This window comes from Aspergillus steynii, assembly GCF_002849105.1.
Source record: "Aspergillus steynii IBT 23096 chromosome Unknown P170scaffold_1, whole genome shotgun sequence".
NCBI classification, from domain to species: Eukaryota; Fungi; Ascomycota; class Eurotiomycetes; order Eurotiales; family Aspergillaceae; genus Aspergillus; species Aspergillus steynii.
Genome location: NW_020194398.1, coordinates 2,848,358 through 2,870,596, shown reverse-complemented (window position 1 = coordinate 2,870,596; position 22,239 = coordinate 2,848,358). Strand labels below are relative to the sequence as shown.

General features: G+C 53.4%; 9 protein-coding genes across 9 annotated transcripts; 4 read left to right on the top strand and 5 right to left on the bottom strand.

The window, feature by feature from the left end:
* Window positions 1-97: 97 nt before the first annotated feature.
* On the bottom strand, window positions 98-1,910 carry P170DRAFT_373764 (glycylpeptide N-tetradecanoyltransferase swoF). The gene is made up of 3 exons (XM_024845256.1): window positions 1,310-1,910; window positions 460-1,243; window positions 98-387 (listed from the first exon to the last, which is right to left on the bottom strand). The coding sequence occupies exons 1-3, from the start codon at window positions 1,849-1,851 to the stop codon at window positions 190-192; spliced, it is 1,524 nt and encodes a 507-aa protein (XP_024709843.1). The 5' UTR covers window positions 1,852-1,910; the 3' UTR covers window positions 98-189.
* A 477-nt stretch (window positions 1,911-2,387) lies between these two features.
* Window positions 2,388-4,015, bottom strand: P170DRAFT_470002 (tetrahydrofolate synthase; the record flags this gene model as incomplete). The annotated part of the gene is made up of 2 exons (XM_024852695.1): window positions 2,388-3,929; window positions 3,998-4,015. The coding sequence occupies 2 exons, from the start codon at window positions 4,013-4,015 to the stop codon at window positions 2,388-2,390; spliced, it is 1,560 nt and encodes a 519-aa protein (XP_024709842.1).
* Window positions 4,016-4,319: 304 nt separating this feature from the next.
* P170DRAFT_432180 (putative phosphoinositide phosphatase (Sac1)) lies at window positions 4,320-7,090 on the bottom strand. The gene is made up of 3 exons (XM_024848205.1): window positions 6,650-7,090; window positions 4,867-6,599; window positions 4,320-4,787 (listed from the first exon to the last, which is right to left on the bottom strand). The coding sequence occupies exons 1-3, from the start codon at window positions 6,855-6,857 to the stop codon at window positions 4,611-4,613; spliced, it is 2,118 nt and encodes a 705-aa protein (XP_024709841.1). The 5' UTR covers window positions 6,858-7,090; the 3' UTR covers window positions 4,320-4,610.
* Window positions 7,091-7,204: 114 nt separating this feature from the next.
* Window positions 7,205-8,568, top strand: P170DRAFT_20442 (Rab family GTPase). The gene is made up of 5 exons (XM_024842777.1): window positions 7,205-7,419; window positions 7,535-7,554; window positions 7,624-7,650; window positions 7,737-7,928; window positions 8,006-8,568. The coding sequence occupies exons 1-5, from the start codon at window positions 7,386-7,388 to the stop codon at window positions 8,351-8,353; spliced, it is 621 nt and encodes a 206-aa protein (XP_024709840.1). The 5' UTR covers window positions 7,205-7,385; the 3' UTR covers window positions 8,354-8,568.
* A 583-nt stretch (window positions 8,569-9,151) lies between these two features.
* Window positions 9,152-15,671, top strand: P170DRAFT_460650 (uncharacterized protein). Its single transcript, XM_024851955.1, has 4 exons — window positions 9,152-9,336; window positions 9,404-9,515; window positions 9,575-11,175; window positions 11,736-15,671. Exons 1-4 carry the CDS (start codon window positions 9,223-9,225, stop codon window positions 15,444-15,446), a joined length of 5,538 nt encoding a protein of 1,845 aa, XP_024709839.1. The 5' UTR covers window positions 9,152-9,222; the 3' UTR covers window positions 15,447-15,671.
* A 608-nt stretch (window positions 15,672-16,279) lies between these two features.
* P170DRAFT_469997 (uncharacterized protein) lies at window positions 16,280-17,029 on the top strand (the record flags this gene model as incomplete). Its single annotated transcript, XM_024852694.1, has 1 exon — window positions 16,280-17,029. The coding sequence occupies one exon, from the start codon at window positions 16,280-16,282 to the stop codon at window positions 17,027-17,029; it is 750 nt and encodes a 249-aa protein (XP_024709838.1).
* A 203-nt stretch (window positions 17,030-17,232) lies between these two features.
* On the bottom strand, window positions 17,233-18,032 carry P170DRAFT_432177 (uncharacterized protein). The gene has a single exon (XM_024848204.1). The coding sequence runs from the start codon at window positions 17,844-17,846 to the stop codon at window positions 17,616-17,618; it is 231 nt and encodes a 76-aa protein (XP_024709837.1). The 5' UTR covers window positions 17,847-18,032; the 3' UTR covers window positions 17,233-17,615.
* A 980-nt stretch (window positions 18,033-19,012) lies between these two features.
* Window positions 19,013-20,480, top strand: P170DRAFT_346083 (type III PLP-dependent enzyme; the record flags this gene model as incomplete). The annotated part of the gene is made up of 2 exons (XM_024843546.1): window positions 19,013-19,322; window positions 19,414-20,480. The coding sequence occupies 2 exons, from the start codon at window positions 19,013-19,015 to the stop codon at window positions 20,478-20,480; spliced, it is 1,377 nt and encodes a 458-aa protein (XP_024709836.1).
* A 266-nt stretch (window positions 20,481-20,746) lies between these two features.
* On the bottom strand, window positions 20,747-22,087 carry P170DRAFT_432174 (GTP-binding protein). Its single transcript, XM_024848203.1, has one exon. It carries the CDS (start codon window positions 22,020-22,022, stop codon window positions 20,916-20,918), a length of 1,107 nt encoding a protein of 368 aa, XP_024709835.1. The 5' UTR covers window positions 22,023-22,087; the 3' UTR covers window positions 20,747-20,915.
* Between the last annotated feature and the right edge of the window lie 152 nt (window positions 22,088-22,239).

The following is a 22,239-nucleotide window of genomic DNA, read 5'->3' as shown; positions in this document are numbered from 1 at the left end:
AAATCTCGGCTCCAGCTTGTCCCTTCCTGGAAATCGAACACCAGAGATAACAAAGGGGGATCACGTTTACTGCATGGTAGATTTAGTTTGAACTATGGCTGCGTCGAAAATTTTCATTTCATAACTTCTTAGCCACCTCTGAGTCGTACGTACAGTCGAGGTTGGCATCGCTAGATACAGGACTGGAAACTACAGCATCACAATACCGACACCGCCCATGTTCTTCTCGTCGGGCAGGTTTTTCTCGTTCACGCCTCCGGGGACCGGTGCAGTCCTGTAGTTGTAGAGGTAGAAGTGCAATTGGCCATCACCGGCGCCGAATTTAAGCTGCTCCAGGAAAAGAGGGTTGTCCTGCAGCGTGAGAGCGTTGAACACGTCGAAGTGGGCCTAAATCACCGCGTTAGCTTCTGTAAAATCCGTGCGTCTGAGCAACTACCGTGAGCGAAGATGTATACATACCTTCTTGGCGAGAATAAGGGCGTCGTTCATCAACTGCAAGAGCCGCTCCTTCAGAGCCTTCATGTCTCCGGTGAACGCGGTCTCCGTGGCATAGTAGTAGAGGTAGGCGGCGCGCACGTTCTTGTGCTTGGGGTGCTGGATGACCGTGGATTCGAGGTTGTAGAAGGAGAAGAAGTCGGTGATCTTGTGGGTTTCGGGGTCCTCAACCACATATGACCAGACAACTTGCTCCTTGTCCGCATTTTCCCGGTGCACCAGCCAGTGCTCGATCTCCTCCTTCGTGTAGGCCTGGTTCATGTCGAAGCGTTTCAGGTAGCGCTCGAGCAAATCATAGACGGCGTCGACATCCTTCATCTCCATCTGGCGAAGGCCCACGGTGGACGTGTTACTAGGGAGATGGTTCTTCGTGATCTGGCGGGCTTTGGTCGAGCCGTGGGGAAGAGGGGAGAAGCCAACTTCGTAAAGCTTCAGCCAGTCGAGAGGACGGTGGTAGTATCGGCACGAGCTCACCGGAGTGGGCAGGACCACTCCGGCAGTATAGATGGCCTGGTAGATTCCGTTCAAGTAGCACCGACGAGTGATCTCTTTAATCAGAACCGGGGTCAATCGCTTCGACCGGAGCTTCTTGTGGATGCAGAGGAAGTTGATCTCCGTCACCTTGATCTTCTGGTCACGAACGCGAATCTCCGTAGGCACACCGCAAATGGAGGCGACCAGCTTCTTGGACTTGGAAGCGCGAACACCCACGTGCCATTCCTTCTTCCAGCCGGGGGACATCAGGGCCCTAAATCAAACACCTCTATTAGCAACTGCGCGCAACTCACCAATCCATCCCCTTTAGGTTTCTTACCAGTGCAGGAACGACTGCGAGTATCTAAACCGGAACATGGCGTTGTCGTCCTCCACGTAGTGATATGTCAGCAGGTCCCACAGCTCCTGCAGCTCGGTCTCGTTGGTGAGGTCCAGAGTGGCCCATTCGAATCCTTCGATCAACTGATCGGGCTCCTTGGACACCTTCTCCGGGTCAATGACCTTGATGGGGCCGCCCGATGCGTTGCTGGTGTCGTCGAAATGAGGCACCGGCTGCGTCTGCCAGAACTTGTACGAAGCGATGTCCTTCTGGTTCTTGCCGGTGACCGATAGACCCGTCAACAACTGCGAGATATCCATCTTGCGCAGAGCCTCCGCTGCCTTGTCCTTATCCAGTCCGAGCATCTCGTTCTTCAGGGCGGGATTGTTCTCCAGCAGCGTCTCGGCCATCTGAGGGGTAATCTTCGCGAGGGGGTGGGCATCCTTGGACTTCTTGTCGCTCTTGGAGGAGGATTGGGCGGCGTCGCCGTCGGGGTTGACGTCCTGGGGCGCTTTGCCCTTGTTATCCTTAGGGTCCGACATGGTGGGCGTTGGATGAGGGAGAAGGCGAGGGATTGAGGGACAGGACAGAATGGCGTTTGGTGCGGGAAGGAAGTTTGGTTTTCGAGATTCCGCCCCACGTCACTTCTTCACTTCCGCGGGGATCGTCAGTCCCTCGGCTCTGACGAGACTCAAGACGTTTGAAGATGAATTGGTCTGCAGCTTACATTTAATCTGTCTACTGTTTTAGGCTAGACAGTACGGTTACTGTCCGTAGGATTACTACCTCGGCAAAGAGAGGCCCATATAAGAGGACAATACGGTTCAGTAGCACCTGCTGGCCACTCAGTAGTTCCATACATTGGTATGCAATTTCCATATAAATCTGCATTTCTAGCACAAAAAGAGGTTTTGTTGAAGCCCCAAGACGAACGCCTCGCCATGTATATAAATCATTCCACATATTGATCAAGCAAAGGACGGAGAATAGCCTTGCTGGGTATCTTTAAATGTTGTTGAGAACACCATTGAATGGCATGTAGGTCGTTTCCAGGAGAAAGTGGGAATAAACATCCATCTTAATACTGGCTGGGTTTGGTTTCAATCACGTCGAGGAAACCACCGACCAGGTGCAAACTGCCGGTGACAAAGGTCATCACAGGTGCCTCGTCGCTGCCGACACGACCCTTTTCCTGCGCGGCCAGCTGTCGGGTAAAGTCCACGGCCTCTTCGATGGTGCCGTAGACTTTGACCTCTGCCTGGGGATCGATGGCACTCCACTTCTCCGCCAGGCTCCTTTGAACCTCCAGCTTGTCCACATCCGACGCATTGGTGTTCATGCTGACAAGATCGGGTCGGTATCCCGCATCCTTGTATGTGACGTTGGTGCAGAAGATGGCGTGCGTAAATGGCTGCTCCGACCCAAGTGGCCCGACCAGAGTGTCGTGTAGCGCCTGAGCAAGGGCATTGCTGTCGCGGGTCTGCTGGTTGAAGATCAAAACCCGCAATTTCTTGTTCGCCGCATCGGCCGACGAGGAGTTGACCTGAATCTGGGAGGCAAACCATTGGCCAGCCAGCTTGATACTCTCAAGTGTATGACCCCCGTCAACGTACCAAGAAATGTTCTTCTCATGTCTGGTCTCGCATCGTCCTCCTAATCGAGCCAATTCCAATCCCTTGCGGATCTTGGCTGGCAGAGGCTTTTGCAGATAATCCTGGGTGACGTCTTCGATTCCGACCTTATTCAGGAATTCTGCAGCTGTTGCAGCAGCCAGTGCTGCATTTGTGTATTGGAAGTCACCCGCCAAGCCAAGCTTTACGCCGCCGCTGCTGGTGAGTTCGGGGTGGTTCGCTACGATTTCCAGTTGCGTCCCTTTTTCGGCTGCACGGTCAAAAAGAACCTTCTCCGCGCTGGCCAGTTGAGGGGTGCTAAACGTCTTTGTCCCTGGCTTGATGATACCACCTTTATGCCAGGCAATCTCCTCGATCGTGTTCCCAAGCATATTCGTGTGATCGATGCCCAAGCTAGTGATTGCAGACGCAGCCGGGCACTCGATAATGTTGGTACAGTCATACTCTCCGCCGATTCCACACTCAATTACCGCGGCATTGACGCCCTCGCTCAAGTACGCGTGGAACGCCATGAGAGTGAGGTATCGGAAATATTGAGGCTTAGTTGGCGAGCTGGTAGGATCTTCACCGGCAGCTTGAGCGGCCGCCTCAAGTCGGTCCCATACCTCGAAAAAGTACCGGGCGAACTTCTCTTCGGAAATCGGCTCGTTGTCAATCTGGATGCGCTCTCTGGCGAAGCGCAAATGGGGGGAAGTATACAGGCCGACTTTTTGCACTCGCGGGGATGCCTCTGGTCCAGACGACTGCGACCCTGTGTACTGAGAGAGGATGGAGGCGATAAATGCCGACGTAGACCCCTTGCCTTTGGTTCCGGCAACGTGGACAGGATTCAGACGATTCAAATCCGAAGGCTGATATCCTATGCGTCGAAACCATTCGATTGTCTCGGGAAGGGACTGTAGGTTCATAGCCTTCCTCGTCTCTGGCACATTCAGGAGTTTGACGGTCGCAAAGTTCGATTGCAGCGAATTAAGAGCTGCGATAGCAGCCTTTAAAATGCATAATATTAGAAGCCTATTCTAGAGACTGGGGTAAGCTCGTGGAGGTCTGCGCATACCTCATAATTGCGAGACATGGCGGGGTAGGACGAAAAGGACCGAAAGATTTGACTGCGCGATGAGAATCTAGAGGTGATATGCAAGCCTATCATCAGGGAGGCTTAAGAAGACTGCGTAGTCACAAGCCCATCGAAGAGAGCAGCAGGTAATGTGAATGAATCATTTCCCCGACGTCTGCTGGCGTCCTCCGCGGCCTTATCGGCATCACGTGAGCGATATCGGCACTGGCAGCTCAGATCTACTCCATGGGACTAACTACTCGTATCATTTGCCACCCTCAACTCTCAACACCTATTGTTACTATGTAGCATTGAACAGTGAGGCTAAGGGCCTGGCTCAGCATGCATTGAAAACTTGACAAGTATTTCTGTACACGTGTGAAATGGAATGACATTAAAGCTCGAGGCGACTATATGAAAAGCAAAGAAACGAAGAGGGGCATGCAATATAGATAGAGTGGTTAAAAAGAAAAGAAGAATAAATAGCGACAGTATGTTTCAGAAAAAAGAAAAGAAGAAATAACATGCCAGAACCGTATGTTTCAAATACAGACGGTTGGCTGGAAGAAGTGAGATGAAATAAATGACCCAGCCAGAGCAGAATTATAGAACTTTATTCAATCCTCGTTTTGCCTTCCTCCAGGAAGCCCAAGCGAGCGTTGCTGTACCCTCTCTGGTGTCTTCTGGCGGGAAGAAACTGGCCAACGACAGGGTCGGTTCGGGCCTTGAGAAGGGCATCTTGGTAACCTTCGGAACCAGCCGTAGGTGTGTTCAATTTTGGCCAGTTGACCTATATCATATTGTCAGCGAGGGAGCGGGAGATGAATGGGGAGGGAATGAGAGAAATTTTTGAAAGGAAAGGAACGTACGTAAAGCATGCCGTGCACAAGGACGAAGCGCGCACACCAGGCAGACACAACCAGCCACAAGATAACGAACAGACGTAGAGGCCAGACCGCAGAGTCGGGCAGCCGCCTAGTCAACATGGAGATCATGATAAAGAATACGCCCGCGGCCAGAATGTATGGAATAGACTGGATGATGAGCGGACGCCGGTCAATAAAGACCTGCAAGTTTCCAAGGGTGGAATTCGGAGGAAGGTAAGTTCCGAGGAAGACATCGAAACCGTCTTGCCTGGGACCATCCATAAAATTGTTTCGGATGTATCGGGTGATGGAGTTGTTCAAATCCTGTAGCATACCCGCACGAGTACGCTCGCCCGTACGAGTGAAATCAGTCTTCAACGCCCCGGTTCCAGAATAAGACTTGGAGACAACGTCGGCGTTGTCGGCCCAGATGTTGCGGAATATGTCCTCGAATTCCTTATCGTCGTTGGCCGCTTCTCCAGCGCGAAGTACTCCGGCATCGGTCAGTTGCCGCGTTAGAGCCCACCGACCAAGCATGCTTTGCACCACATTGGTTCTATCCAAACAGTCCATGCAATTTGTCCGAACGACGCTGGCTTGCGAGGATCGGATGTCCAGTTGGCCATCCGGGAATACCGGGTCCTCCACGCCACGGAAATAGCCACCGCGCGTCAGTCCATCTAATAGTCGATCCATCAACAGCTCCGCGCGGTGCCATTTGAGACCCTTGGTTTCGTTGTGGAAGTCGAAGTACACGTAATGCAATCGGTCCAGCTCATTCTGTCTCTGGTCGGATTCCAGAACGTGCACCTTTTCGGGGGATTTTGCGTCAGTCTCGGTGTTTTCTGTCGACGAAGATACCAATGTGCGTACTAGTTGTTCATATGCCGATTTGACACGCTCTTCTCTTCCTTTTTGATTCACAAGGTTGACCAAGTAGTTCTCGCCGTACAGTCGAATTTGATCGGTAAAATGCTTTCGGGCAGCATCGATGGCCGTTTCTACACCACGAACCTGGATCTTGGGGGTGTATTTGAGATTGTTGACTTCGGCCCAATACACCGGCACACTTCCTCTGGTTTGAACAAATGCCATTACCTGGAGGTCGTGGCCCGACACACCGGGCTTCTCTTTCATGGACTGCCCCCCCGCAAACCCGGCCAGGCCGCCGGCGGTGTCGTTCAAGATCACAATCTGCTCGGTCTCGTTGTAGTTCGAGACATTGCCGTTGTCATCTATACCCCGAGAGAAATACCTGGTACCAGCCCGATGACGAGACCGTCTCGTAATGAGCGCAAAGGTGAACGAAGTTGATTTGATTTTCGCGGGTGTGATCCGTAGCATGCCGTACATCACCGGCAAGATATACGGATCGACTCCGGGCTGCGGGCCATAGCGAAGACTCGTGTTATCCTGTCCTCCTACACTGAAGTCGATGAAGTCCGACTGAATGAACCGGTTCCAGAAGAAACGATCATCAGCTCGCTTCCACATCGGGAGAGCAGCATCGCTTTGCGACTGGCGCTGGAAACTGTTCGTAAGATCCAACGCATACGAGAAGTACATTGGCCCGGTGCGGAGGAGTTCCTTGAGGAGCGCGAGATAGGTGTCTTCATCATAATCATGCAGGGGGCGTTCACGAAGGGGCAAGAACTCGGTGCCGGCAACCTTGTAGACCATGTGGCCGCGTAACCGACCCATCGGCTGGGCCTTGGTGATCACGATTAGATATTTGTCTACAATTGTCAGTGTTGCACAGCGCACCACGGCTCTGTAGTTCCCTTACCGAGCTTCAGTTTGATCATGCCCAGAATTCCGGCAATGCTGGAGATACGTTTGGCGCCCGACAGAGGGCCATCGTGCAGACGCAGATCACCGGTCGGTCGGTCAACGACCAGGGCAGGAGCATTCGGCGACGAGGGCGAAGTAAAAGCGTAATGAGCGGCAGAGGCGTGAAGATTGATATCCCGAAACGGGAGAATTGAGGTTGCCATGGTTGGTGATATACCCACAGTACCGGGGATCTGCTAGATCGGGCAGGGAAAGGGACGAGTAAATAGACGGATCGAAGACGATCAAAGGACGGTGACGAAGAGGAAAGCCGGAAAGAAAACAGAGACGAAAAGAGTGTGGGGAGAAGGAGATCAACGCATGGTGCGAAGAGGGAGGAGGAGGAGGAAGGAGAGACAGAGGGAGGACAGGATAATGGGAGTTGACGATCTCCAACAAGACAGCAGCAGCCTAGGGAGAAGGCGAGAGAGCATGTGGAAGGAATGGCCGCCACTCACCGCCCCGCAACAGTAAGGCGTGGCTGACTGTCCCCTTCGTCATGCTTTCGCTCTGACTTACTGCCCCGGCAGGCCGCCGTCAAACCTCCCCATCTCTCCCCCCCGACCTCAGCGCTTTCGCCTTCTCCCCTTCCCCGTCCGCTCGCAGAGACACGTCTTATCGCCCTCGGGTTTCCACGCCGTGTTTATCGTTTACTCGCCCTATCGCACATTGCCCATTTGACCATCCCGACTATGGCTTCCAGAGCGGCAGCAGGCGCCCGACCGGGTGCGAGATTCGCCCAGTTCAAACTGGTCTTGCTCGGTGAGCTAGCTTATCCTATCATAGCTCCGCTGGATCCTGCATGCTACAGGTACTAACCTTTTGTTTCCGCATTTGATAGGAGAGTCCGCCGTTGGAAAGGTTGGCATTTTATACGTTGGTTGATTTCTTGTTCCTGTGCCGGTCGCTAACGGAGATGCTCTGCAACAGAGTTCGCTAGTACTAAGATTCGTCAAGGTGAGACTGACTTACCCTGGCCCTCATGAAAAAGGAGACAAATGGCGCATATCTCTGTGGAATCTACATTCACTGACATCTCATAGGATCAATTTGATGACTACCGAGAGTCGACGATCGGCGCTGCCTTCCTAACTCAGACCATCTCCCTGGACGAAAGCACGACGGTCAAGTTTGAAATATGGGATACCGCCGGTCAGGAGAGATACAAGTCGCTGGCTCCGATGTACTACCGGAATGCGAACTGCGCAGTTGTTGTTTACGACATCACACAAGCTGTATGCGGCTTACCCTTCCCCCCGAATCCAACGTGAGGTTCTCGTGGAAAGCTAATATATAATCAACCTGGAAACAGTCGTCATTGGATAAAGCCAAGTCGTGGGTGAAGGAACTACAGCGCCAAGCGAACGAGAATATTGTCATTGCCCTGGCCGGTAACAAGCTCGATTTGGTCACCGAAAACCCCGACAAGCGTGCCATCCCAGCTGCGGATGCCGAAGCTTACGCTCGTGAAGCCGGATTGCTCTTCTTTGAAACTTCCGCCAAAACGTCGTCGAATGTGCGGGATCTCTTTACAGCCATCGCGAAGAAACTGCCCCTTGATCAGGCCGGACCCCGGAACTTGCGGACAACTCCCCGTGCCGGTGTGGATTTGCGGCCCGAGGCACCCGGCACCCAGGGCGCTGGCTCTTGCAACTGCTAGATTGTCTAATTCCCAGCCGATTCTTGCGACAACTTGTATCTTCTCTTGCCGTCCTCATCTATGCTTTCGTTCCACTTTGTCTCGATGCAGAAGGTGCATGTCTTCAGGCCTAGCCCCAGATCGGTCTGCCAGACAACGTTTGTGCCGCCATGAATAACTTTCAACCAGACTGCCACGTGTTTTAATGGTGTTGTGATGATCGTGAATTAGGCCTTCTGGATTCACAGCGTCTTCGCCGGGGTCCGAATCCTCGTTTCCTCAGGAACTGACTGCTGGTTTCTGGATTCCACCACCCCGTTCATTGTCCGTTACTCTTGAAATTATCTATCGGGATGGAAATTCGGAGACCGTGCAGGCGCCTAATTGGATCCAGTTTCTAGAGGTCATGCGGCAGGAAGAAACCTGCAACATGACCATTTCTCTTCGTTCTTATTTGCTTTTGTTTCCCTTATTATCGGCGTCTCTATCCGTCTTTTTCTTCTTTTTCTTTTTCTGTTGGGCTGAATTCATGTTACATTTTCTCTTATCTTTTTTCCTATCCCAGTGTTCCGGAATCTTTTTCCCGTATGCTATGCCTATATAATATTTCTTGAATTCTTGACAGTCGACAGCTTGTGTCGGTCGCATTTGAACGTAGGTAAATTCGCCGAATCCATCCATGGATGCGATCGTTCAAGTATACTCCGTAGGTGGTTGGCGCAGGCGGAGGCGGTGCGAAGACACCCGAACTGAGCCACAGTCGGGCGGTGCAGGATCGGAGCGGATCGTTAAAGCATCTACCAATTCCGGTCCGCGTTTTCTCTCGCCAACATCATCCCCTCAGGATACACCCGCCTTCAGCGCTTATCTCCACAGTAGTGTGGCCCGTCATGCTGCGCAATTCTGCTGCACAAGGACGGCAGTTGCTGCTGTCCTCGACTCGTCAACGGACAGCTTCCCAATGGCTGGCCAAAGCCGGAGCCACTAGCCGGCTCTCCGGTCAGGTATGGTGACGATGCATGGGACTCTCCTTTATGATGTGCTGGTCTAATTGCTTCACTCAACCTTCAGCGGTTCTTTGCCGACTCTAAGCCCCCCACGACTGGTGCGCCGACGCCTGCCTCCCCGTCCTCCGACTCGGTCGTTCCCCCCGAAACCGTGCCCAAGGCGTCGCCCGAGCAAGGTTCGACAATGCTTGCCAAATGCAACCCATCAAGGTCTTCGATGCTAAGTCTTTTACAGGTTCGCAGAGTTCTCCGTCGCCCGCCCCGGTCGCGGCCCCGAAAACCGGTCGCTTTCGCCGGTTCCTGCTCTACTTGATCCTCACTTCGGGTTTCGCTTACGGTGGAAGTATCTTCCTTGCTCTGAAATCCGACAACTTCCACGACTTTTTCACGGAGTACGTTCCCTATGGTGAGGAGGCCGTCTTGTATTTCGAAGAGCGTGACTTTTACCGCCGATTCCCCAACACCCTCGGAACCCAGAAGCGCGGGGGCTCCAAGGATGAAGGCCCCAAGATCACAATCCCGAGCAAGAGCGGTCTCTCCTCCAAGGTGGCGGAGGAGGAGGATGCCGGAACCGATGTTTCGCAGAGAGGCCCTCATATGAGTGCTGTTGAGGCTCGCCGGAAGAGCGAGGAAGCGCAGGTTAAGACCGACGCTGCTAAGCCTGAGCAGAAGACGGCCGCCGTGGAGACGGCGAAGAGCGACAAGTCGTCCAAGGAGGCACCCAAGCTGGAGGAGCCCCGTCAGCCTGCTGTTCCTGCTGTCGCGCCCCTCGAATTCGCCAAGGTGAACGAGGGCGACGAGGCCATTGTGCAAGAGCTGGTTAAGACTTTCAACGACATCATCACTGTCATCGGTGCTGATGACAACTCGGGCAAGTACGCTGGATCCATCACAAAGGCTAAGGAGGAGCTTCAGAAGGTTGGAGACAAGATCATCGCCGTCCGGGAGGAAGCTCGCCGCGCCGCTCAGGATGAGATCCAGCAGGCCCATTCGACTTTCGATGAGTCTGCTCGTGAGCTCATCCGTCAATTCAACGAAGCCCGCTCCGTTGATGCCGCTCAGTTCCGTGAGGAATTTGAGGCCGAGCGCGAGAAGCTGGCCAACGCCTACCAGGACAAGATCAAGACCGAGCTGCAGAGAGCGCAAGAGCTGGCCGAGCAACGTCTTCAGAATGAATTGGTCGAGCAAGCTATTGAACTCAACCGCAAGTACCTTCATCAAGTCAAGGATCTCGTTGAGCGCGAGCGCGAGGGCCGCTTGAGCAAGCTGAACGAACTGACTGAGAACGTCAGCGATCTGGAGAAGCTCACTTCTGGCTGGAGGGATGTCATTGACACCAACCTCAAGACTCAGCAGCTTCAGGTCGCCGTCGATGCTGTGCGCTCCGTTCTCGAGCGTTCGACGGTTCCTCGTCCGTTCATCCGCGAGCTCGTTGCTGTCAAGGAGCTGGCCGCTGACGACGCTGTTGTCGATGCTGCCATCGCCTCCATCAACCCCGCTGCCTACCAGCGCGGAATCCCGGCCACGCCTCAAATTATCGAGCGTTTCCGTCGCGTTGCGGATGAAGTTCGCAAGGCTAGCCTTCTGCCCGAGGATGCGGGTATTGCAAGCCACGCCGCCAGCTTCGTCCTGAGTAAGGTCATGTTCAAGAAGGACGTGGTCGCCGGTAGTGATGATGTTGAGAGTGTCCTTGTGCGGACCGAGAACCTTCTGGAGGAGGGCAAGCTCGACGCTGCTGCCCGTGAGATGAACAGTCTGACTGGATGGGCCAAGATCCTCAGTAAGGATTGGCTCATCGAAGTGCGTCGGGTTCTGGAGGTCAAGCAGGCTCTTGAGGTATGTTATCTGCTCATGCGAAGTATGATGTGATTCTTCATGAATCAATGGCTAACCGAAATGTCTTCTCTGTTTACAGGTCATTGAAACTGAGGCGCGCCTTCAGTGCCTCCGGGTTGAATAGATCGATAAAATCCAGCGTTTTCCTTCGTCTTCCGTTAACTCTGTTGCCTTCCTCGCACAGGCCTTGTATCTCTAGTTCTTATTCTGCCTCACTAGACTCCATGCCAGAATTTTCCTTGTGTTTTGACACAGTATGCGATGTAGAGTGCCTGATTCTGTCGGCAAGTAAACGTAGTGTTTGTTCTGTTTGCACCGCACGTGCATCCCCGGGTTCTGCTGCCTGCCGATCGAGTCGACCGTACCACCTCAAACTTCCAGACAATGACGAGCCCCTGTTCGTCTTGGATGTCGCATCTTTCCTTGTTTGCTGCCTAGAAGCTATGACCATTCTGCGCCGCCCTGGTTGCTAGTCCTCATGAATTTTCTTACTGTCGAACGTTGCCCCTTTCCTATCCGACGGGACGGAAGATCACTTCCCTGCGGCCCTGATGTCGCAGGAAACCGATGAAACACACACGGCGCCACCCTCTCGGTCTAGCACCTCGGATTATCAAATGCGGTCTGCTAAGCCGCAGTCGATGCGCCATTCTGAGTCGAATGACGGGTCCGATAGACGACAGGGCCTGCAGATGAACGAGGGACGCGAGAGCGGGGAGTTGGAGGGCAGTACGCTCACAGGCAGCTCTCGCGACGCGGACAGGGGCAGTCGAGCTCAGCGACGTGTGCAAGGCTCCAGTGGCTTCTTGCTTGATTCATCGTTTTTGCCGAGATCCAAAAGCTTGCGAAATAGCTACCACCGCCCGCGTCATTCAGAACCGGACCGCAGAGAGAAACGTGGAGCCCCCGAGAACGATATTGTGAAATCGAAGAAACGATCGCGCTTTCCTTGGAGTCGCCAGAAGGATGCATCAAAGGAATCGCCGTCCGTATCAACAGAGGGGGAAACAGCTCAGGAGACACCTACATCCCACGTGCAGCAGGAGGTGAAGCCGCAGGAATCACAACCTACGACTGCCGATCATCGATCTTCTATGGGCTTGGATAGGGATTCTTTACAAATTGTCAATCTGGCCTTGAACTTGAGTGAATCAAGGAAATCCAACACCCTTGGTCGGTCTGCCTCAAATCGTCTCTCCAGCGGACGATGGGCCCCGGCAATTGGCCAACCCTCGCTTCCTCATACCGAGAGCCACCCACCGATTGCTGCTGGTAGCCTTGGACAAGACAATCTTCACCCACGTCGCAATCTCACTCATTCTACTACCGAGGATCGTACGCAAGCTGTTGGATCATGGCGTGCCAGTTCTTCGGCCGACGCGGCACCCTCTGTGTTAAGTCTTTTGCCTCAATCTGCCGAATCCAACCCTTTGCCACCTGTGTTCTCAGATAGCACACTCGCCCGCGCGGAACATGCCAAACAGCACTTCGAACTGTTCTCTGAATATTTACGCCTCCTTCCGTCCCTCCCTCCTCTCCGGTCTTACGATGCGAATGCTGCAGCTGAGACCAAACCTGTCAATGACGACACTTCGAACACAGGCCGGTCCTACAATCCTCTACAAGCTATCCGTAACCGGAAAGTCAGGTTTCGAGAGCGGTGTCCGATTGACCCGGACGGAGAAGGATGGAATGACATTGACAGTGTTCGTGATTGGGTTGACTCGGTAGAGACCAAATACGGTCGACAGGAACAGAGCCCTTCACAGTGCCTGAGACTACCCCCACTTCCTCACCGGGCTCAAAATGCACCTCAGAAAGAGCACACCGAAGAGGAACCCTGGGCTGGCTCCCCTCCTTCAAGCTTGCGGCGAGCTAGCCGTACTAGCAGCATTAAGGCCCGCAGGCCAAGGTTCGACTGGATATTATCACCATCGGAGCTGCTTGCCGATGCTGCATGGGTTGAACACGTTCCCAATAAGAGCAAAATCATCGATAGGGAAGGAAACTGTCTTTATCCGGATCCCGCTGTGCTGGTCGATCACGATGCTAAGAGCCTCCCAACCTTTGAAGAGCAGCCTCCTGCTGCAAGAGACTCTCTAGATGCCGAAGGATATACTTCCCGTACCTCAATGTCTGATGCGCACCCTGGGTTGGCGCCTGAATTCAAAAGAATCGGTCGTGGAAGGCGACGGCATAGGTTCCGAAGTCCTTCGCCTATTATTCCAAGCCACAGTGTCTCAAAGAAGGGATCATCAATCTCCAGAAGACGCAAACTAGGAATGGTATCGAGTAGTTCATCGAGTATATCGTCATTAGATGAGGTACCGTCTTGGACTGCTCGCATGGACGATGTACTGCGCTCCGGACGATCCATTTCTCCAACAACTGGCGTGTCCAAACTGCGAGGGTCAGAGGCGTCCCATGCAGAAAGGCCAGCGGAAACTACAGTCATCCCAGCGCAAAGCTCTGCTGGCAGAGCCAAGGTTGAGGAGAAGAGCGGTTCTGTATCCTCCGCACCTAGCCGAGAGGATCGGCACGGCCCTCTACCATCCTTCGCAACGATAGATCCCAAGGCGCCTAGTACACCTCTTCATATGGGCTATTTCCCCAGCATTGCATCTAATTTATCATCTCCCTCGAGTCGCTCACCATCGCCTTCCAAGGGACGGCTTTCACGAACCATTGCTTCTCGCAATGACCAGGGCAGGCACGATGATTCAAAACAGAAGGATATAACTGACGAGAGCATGGTCGACTCTGAGGCACTGCGTAACAACAGTGCCCCCAAACCTGATGTCTTGCCTCCCCCTGGGAGAGCCGAGTCAAGCCCACTTCTGGAGCGAGTTTCTCCTGCTCATCATGGCGATCACGCAAGACCCAGTTTACATATTCGGAAGGGATCAATGCAACACGAATCCAAATTGCGTGGTATCCTCAAAGGACCCGGAAAGATTGCAGAAAAAGTCAGCAATGAGGTGTCGAAAATGGGAGGCCTGATATTGAAGAAAGACAATACTGAACATTCTCGACAATCGTCTTTTGCGACCAGTGCTACCACAGACGAAGGGGATGTTTCCGATGGTATGGATCATTCTACCAAGACCAAAGATGCCCGTCTTGAGGAAATCAGAGGAGACGGCAGCAATGGCTCGGCGGTTCCTTCACATCAGATGCCTATCTCGTCGGATGAAGGGGATCGTCTTGCGCACAGAGGATCAGACAATACAGCTGCGGAGATCTCTTTGCCCTCGCCAGCGGCTTTTATCTCTCCTCGAGCCGACGTGGAAGAGGAGCATAAGACGTCCGAACAGGGTGGCCTATCCAAGGAGGATATGCACTCACAAACACAAGGCACGAGGGAGTTACAAGGACATGGCAAAAGTCTTTCGACTCCCCTAATCAGCAAACTAAACACCCATGCTCCGATTGGCAAGCCTGAGAAATCTCTTAGTTTCGGACCCGAACTACACACTGTCAGGGAACAGATTAAGAAGGGCAGAATCAAAGACCCGTCGGTACCATTCAGTATGACGCATCCTCCGGTTACTGGTCTTGCGCAAGCAAAGGTTTCTCCTGCTTCAACGTCTCAAGAGAGACGACCAACTACTACAAATCAGTCAAGGAGCTGGAGCATTTCTGATCGGAGTATATCCACTAGCATCGATACCGGAATCCCTAGCAAGCGAGAGGTTGAACGTACACGTGCTCTTTTGCTTTCCTCGGGGATCAAAGCACGGGAGATTACTCGGCGGGCGGAAAGTGTACGGAGTCCTCCTGATTTCCTCCACCGAGCATTCGGGCCTAACAGCCCAATCCCACCTGTTCCTCGCTGTCACGAGTATGAGCTGGCCGTGCAGACGTTAGTCCGGAGAGTTGAAACATCGCACGATCGCTTTCAGCATTCCATCAAAGATTACCCCGGGGATGAATCGTCATCCTTGAAGGTTCGCCTCAACGACCTTGAGAATATGGTCAACGATTCCTTGAATCCGCGTGTCCGAGCTGCAGCCGAGGATGCTGAGAATCTCAGCGTTCAACTCAACACGACCAGTACCCTTGCCGTCAAGCAACTGAATGACACACTTGACAGAGGTATCCGAAAACGCCACCGGCGGCTGCGTTGGATTCGCCGTGCCGGGTTTGGAATGCTCGAATGGGCGCTCGTGGGAGTACTATGGTGGGTTTGGTTGATTGTCATGGTGTTCAAGATCGTTCGCGGTGTTCTTCGCGGCGTAATTTCTGGGGTTCGATGGGTTTTATGGCTCTAAGAGGCTCCATTTTTCGGCTTCTGGCAAAGCCTTCCCTTTTGACTTGATTTTCGTTTTTATATACCCCTTTTTCAAGTTTTTTTTGTCTAACTTTCTCTCCGCTTGTTTCTTCACCTATATTTCTTCTCTTGTTTCTTCTACCCTGTGTTACTACCCAATATTCCCTTTGCACGCAACCTAATTGTACATAATCATAATCCGTACCTAATCATGATGCTTCACCACTACAATGAACTAGAAGCTGTCAGACACTCGTATGCGACGCCTTCCAGATAATTAATATCTAATCCGCAAAGCCACCTTGCGGCCTCTTCGCCAACACGTGCCCTTGGTTGCCCTGATCCAGAGTTTCTTGGAAATCGGAACATTGGGCAGTTTTTAGACAATCGGACAAAGCCTGTATGTTAGTCCAAACTGAAATTCCATTGAGAAAATGCCTATCAAAAAGAAATCTGAAGATGCACACGACGTTTAGGGTACTTCTCATTACTGTCATTGTTTCTTTGCTAGAAGCAGGAGAAGGACCGGTATAATGGCATTGTTCCAACGGAACTATGCGAGGGAGATAGGAACGTCTCCATGGTATTGTGATGCTTTTCTTTGTGTCCATTGTGTCTCTCGCCATTCCTTTGTTTTCGCCGGCTTCTGCATCATTCTATCAGTTCTTGGAGATATAAAGCGCGCGATCTGGACAATCTTTCTCCTTTTCATACCATACTCAAGTCGTCCACGTATAGTTACCGATCACTACAAGATCTATATATCCTTTACTTGCTGAGCAGCTCGCAACTGTCCCAGCTTTACATATACTATATACTATACTTCTATCCACGATGGATCACGAGCCGACTAGAAGCTCCTCCACCGACAGCACATGTTCCCTCAAGCGGTCCAACGCCGTGTACCGCCGTGGGAGCTCGCTAGACAACATCCCAATCCCGACCGTTGAAGCACCCGAGGAGTACTTCACTGAGGAGCTAATCATGAGCCCGCTGTCCTTCTCGCCCAGCAGCAGCGACAGCGACTCCCACTACGGCTTCGACGAGCACAGCGAAGAGACCCTGCCCGACGAGCTGTGCCCGCCCGGCCGCATGAACTGGGACGCCGTCATCGACCTGCCCGAGTATATCCAGGCCTGGGCCAAGATCGGCATGACGGCGTGCGAGATCGGGCAGAATCTGCATCGCTTCGTCTACGGGCAGGACGCGACGCTGTCGAACCTAGTCACGACCGGCGTCGGCTCCTCGACGCCCTACTTTGAGATTGGAAACGCGGTGATGCGGAACCTGGACCTGCGCGACGCCGAAGGCCGCCTGCTCCATGAACAAGTCCCCAATGGCGACGAGACCTTGAGGGCGCTGCCGGAGAAGGAAAAGGGTCTCGATCAGTTGGCGGCGTTTGCGGCTGCAACCTCCGGGGACACGGTTGGGGGGCTGGGCTCTGGGAGTCCCAAGTTCGAGGTGTGTGCGAAGCCGAAGCGCGTTCGGTTTGTCGAGCCGGAATCGCCGCTGCGGTCTCGGAGTGCGAGTATCTGTGGGGCTTTTGACGATGAAGCCTCTTACGATGCCTCTGGCGAGAGCTGACAAGAGGTGTTCGTACAGTTTGTTTTTTTTAGTGTGTTGGATTTATATAAAGGATTCATTACCTATAATCTTTCCTTGTCCTAGTTGTATTGTATTTCACTTCGATTACTGTTTGATTTTCAGCATTATAGTAGATACTTTGCTTGCAGAATTTCTAATTAAGTTGTCCGATTCAAAGTTCAAGTAGTATGATGTGGTGTTGAATATGCCACAGTTATTCGGTTTCATTGATAGAGACTGTTCGGATATATATAGATAGACTCCACCTGGCTGAACAATAGCATAATCCTACTTCAACAAAGCAACTTTTACTCAGCTGACTCTACAGACCCCCAAGATACTAGGGCTATTCAAACCCTACTCTCTTCTCAATCCAAAAACCTACTCATCTACTATTTCCCATTGATGATTTAAGTAGTGAACGTCGTCATAATAGGGCTTGACACATCCACATGGCGGGGCATCGCATCGCTGATTGGCCCGCCGCCCCACCGTCCGCTTCCTTGTTTTGATTCTGCCGGCAGATCTGGGCGGCCAGACCCGCGGGCCAATCACGGCGCACTGAATGTCAATCGGGCGAGTGACCTCATCGCCACTCGATTGGGGAGTTGGTCGAAAGTTTCGGACTTGGAGATTGAGCCAGGCGTCGACGCGTGAGGGTTGAACGGACGAAGGGCCGGGTGACACCAAAGCCTATTGGCAGATCCGATTGCGCAAGAGCAGTCGATCCGTCATCTGCAGTCATGTCCATGTGAGGCAGTGATTTCCCGCAGCTGAAGAGGATGGACGGGGTGCAGGGGCCCAGGGACCTAGGCATGTAGCTATAGCTCAGCTGGAACCGGCTGGACTGGCCATGTGAAGAGACAGCGCCAGTCCAGACCGGATGAGTGCCTGACAGAGTGCCTGAGGGTGCCTGAGATGGACAGGGGCGGAATCGTCCGGAGGGAAGGAGCGTTGGAGACGTCCACTACCGACTCCGTGCTCCGTGTGGCAACTGAACTGCTGCTGCAGCTGCAAAGGCGGACAGACAAACAAATCAACAAATCTCAAAACTGGCCGGGGACTGCTTACGGCATCCCCCACGGGAACCAGACTTGCCCTTTCGCCTTTTCATCCACTCACCACCCGAACGTTGACGCTCTCCTGCTTTTTCCTTCCCATCTGCCACCTCGCGCATCTCAAGGTGAGTCATTTTCACTTCCCTCATGCACCTATCCTTGCGTCCCTCGACTCCTTTTCTCCGTCGAGCTTCACCTGTATCACTTTCTTCCCCCCCTCTCTCTGTCCTTCCCCCCCGGTTTCTGCCTAATGGCTGAGCCCTTTGCCCTAAACTCGTTTCGCCGTCGTTAAAAAACTCTGCACGCACCTCTCAGCAACCAGACGGCGTCCACCATCCACCAACCCCCTAATTCCTTAAATCTCTCATACTGTCGTCGACCCGCGGTCTTTCGTACCTGTCGTTCAAACTCGCTGACCGCACATCTCCCTCGTCGCTAGATCTCAATTTTTGGGCCACTTTGGTGATTTGCCCAATTTATTCCCGCTTGGTTCCAGAGTTGTCGGGCCTTTGGAATCCCCCAGTTCCAAAGGCTTTTCTCCAAGCTCACCACGGCTCCCGTAGCCTCCAATCTCTCTTTCCGTCAAATTGTCTCCCCGCGACGTTCCCGCAACACTCTTAACAACATTCCACCTCCTGCTGGTCTTGCCTCCCGTGTGTTCGTCCGGTGCGCCATTTCTTAACCGTTTGACGCCCTCTCAATTTATTCCCTCGCCCCCTGAGCTGCCGCATAGGACTTCTCTGAAGGTTCTTCCTCTTAAAGAGGAAGGGTCTAGGAGGCTTGGTCCAGTCAACTTCGGTTGCGAAAGTTTTCGTCCTCCTTAACACGCAGTCGCGTATATCTTCTTGATCACTCTTTATCTTTTTTTTTCTTTCTTTTTTTCTTTAAAAAAAAGTCCTATCCCGTGTGCTTCGTCGCAGCGCACATGGTTATGGCACCGACTGCGTGTTCACCCGCTGAATCAGTATGCATGGTTAAACCTGCGTACGACAAACCTGACTACCTGAATTATCCGGCTAGTCAAGTCAGCAATCATGGAGGGGACGACCTCTCGCAATCTAGGCTGGCTGCCAAGGAGCTTGTCTTGGACGTGCTGAAGAAGCGCGCCGCTGAAGTTGATGTGGACCGTTGCGGTCCTGGTGAGGAGGATGCGTTCTATGTGGCAGATATGGGCGAGGTCTACCGACAGCATTTGCGGTGGAAACTGAACTTGGGTCGCGTCAAGCCATTCTACGGTAAGCTTTCCAACTCTAAAACAACTTGCGTGCGCTTTGTGTTGTACCGTGCCTGCCTCTTTTCTTTCATATGCTGACTCGACATGTGCAGCGGTCAAGTGCAACCCGGACCCGGAAATCCTTCGGCTCATGGCTCAACTTGGAAACGGCTTCGACTGTGCGTCCAAGTCCGAGATCGATCTGGCCCTTCAGACGGGCATCGATCCCAGCCGTATCATTTACGCGCAACCCTGCAAGACCAAGTCCTACCTGCGCTACGCCGCCCAACAGGGCGTCAAGCAGATGACTTTTGACAATGCCGACGAGCTGTACAAGATCAAGGCGTGCTTTCCCGATGCCGAACTCTACCTCCGAATCCTCACCGATGATTCTACCAGTCTCTGCCGCTTGAGCATGAAGTTCGGTGCGTCGCTCGATATGGCGCGACCGCTTCTTGATCTCGCTCACGAGCTGGAGCTGAAAGTCGTGGGCGTCAGCTTCCACGTCGGTTCGGGGGCTGAGGACCCGGCTGCGTTCTACAAGGCCGTCCAGGATGCTCGATGGGTCTTCGACCAGGCTACCGAGGTGGGCCACGAGCTGCACACCTTGGACGTGGGTGGTGGATTTACCCAGGAAACTTTTGAGCGGTTCGCCGGTGTCTTGGGCGACGCCCTCGACATGTATTTCCCGCCCAACATCCGCATCATCGCCGAGCCCGGCCGCTACTACGTGGCCAGTGCGTTCAGCCTGGCCGCTAACGTCATCGCTCGCCGCGATGTGCGTGACCCGGAAGACCCTGCCAACGACGCTTTCATGATTTATCTCAACGACGGCGTCTATGGCAACTTCTCCAACATCATTTTCGACCACCAACACCCGGTGGCGCAGATCTTGACCTGCGCGTCTGGCTCGGCTGCCAGCTCGCCGTCCGCTTCTCCGAACCCTGCGACTTCGGAGGGCATCGCCTACTCTATCTGGGGACCGACCTGCGATGGCATCGATGTCATCACCCAGCGCATCGAGCTGCCCGGTCTCCTGGATGTGGGCGACTGGCTATACTTCGAAGACATGGGCGCCTACACCAAATGCAGCGCGACCCGCTTCAATGGCTTCTCCGACAACCACGAGGTGATCTACATCTCGAGCGAAGCCGGCGCCTCTGCTCTTCTGGAATATTGACATTCATTACCCTTGATTGATTTCTCTGTTTCATTTTTATTGTCTTTACTTTTCTTGTTCTGCGTTTGTGTTTGGAATAGCCTGCCGATGAATTTCTGTGGTCATTTTGTAACTCGCGCTTACTTCGGCATCTACCATTTGCCTTCTGTCACTTCCGATAGATTATTAGATCTCGGGCTTGAATTGAACCTACCACCCAATTTTCCTCCATGAAAAACTACCTTTGCGTCGTAATAAGTCCATTAATGAGTTGAGGAGTGACATAGTCCAAATATTTGGCTTAGACCCACATGGTCTTTCGGTGTTCTATGGAGGTATCTTTCGTCTCTAACTATGTACAAACCACGGTCTATCCACGGTCTATCAACGGTGACCAACTTTCTAACTTCCCCGGCCTGGCGGATGCACGCACCGCGTCATCTATCCAAGTTCCATCTATACCAGTCGCTCCACCACCAACTCCGCACCCTCGTTCGCCTCGCCCACCTGCACCAGACCCCCCGCATCCAGCTTCTTCTTCCATTTCGCCGACTCGCACCGCGCCAGAATGAAGGTTATCCGAGCCACCGCAGCGGGATCGGCGCCCTCCGCAACAGTCGCCGACGGCGTGAACGTCCACCGACCAAAGGCCCAGTTGAGAATGTAGTATGCCGTAGCGCCTGCCTGGTCGCTCGCTGGTTTCCGTTCCTCCAGGTTCTCCGACGATTCGGCGGGCGGAGACTGGGTCGAGCAGCGCAGTATGCCCTTGATCCGGTAGACCTCATCCCGCGGGGCAGACCCCAGCAGCTTCTCCAGCGCCGCAACATCCACCGTCCCCTCGGGCTGCGCAGTCTTCAACGAGACAGACAGCACCTCCACCTCAGACTGGTGACCATGGGCATGGTCATGCCCCTCATGCGCATGATCACCATGCACCACACCATCCTCCTTCCCAAACAACGCCCCATCAATCCCCAACAGCACATCCTTGTCCACGCGCCCCTTCTCCGACTTCACGCACGGCGTCTCAACCTCCAAATCACCCAACCGATCCAAACACACCTCAAACTTCATCTCCGACACATTCTCCCACTTATTCAAAATAATCAGGTCCGTGTACCGCGCCTGCAACTTCGCCGTATACGACGTATCCTCGTAGCCCTGCCAATTCTCGACATCGATGACACTGATCACCCCGTCCAGCACCAGACTCCCCGGCTGCTCGCGCGCCAGCCGATTCACCTCCATAGCCAGCGTGGCGGGGAACGCGCTGCCGCTGGTCTCGATGACGATGCGGTCCGGCTGCACCTCTGCGCGCAGCTGGTCCAGTGCGTCGCTGAGCTGGCCCACCAGGTTGCAGCAGATGCAGCCGTTGAGGAGCTCGCGGACCCCGGAGATTGATTGCGTGGAGGCGAGTTGGGAGTCGATGGCGACGTCGCCGAATTCGTTCTTGAGGAGCGCGAGGCGGTAGGTTGCCGGGAGTTGGGGGATGAGGTTTAGGAGGAGGGTTGTTTTGCCGGAGCCCAGGAAGCCGGTGACGATGGTTACGGGGATGGGAGGCATTTTTTGCTTTTATGTTTATTGGTCTATAAGGGGGGAATGAAAGGAAATGAAGAAATGAGTGAGTGATGGTTTGGTTTGGTTTGGAATGAAATGAACGGAATCGATAAAAAACGGCGGGGCGGCGGGGCATCGGCACTATTCCGCTTCGGGAGTGCCTTATATTACGGTGTCTTCGAACTATAGAATTATTGGATTCGTAGCATGCAGTCTGTGTTGC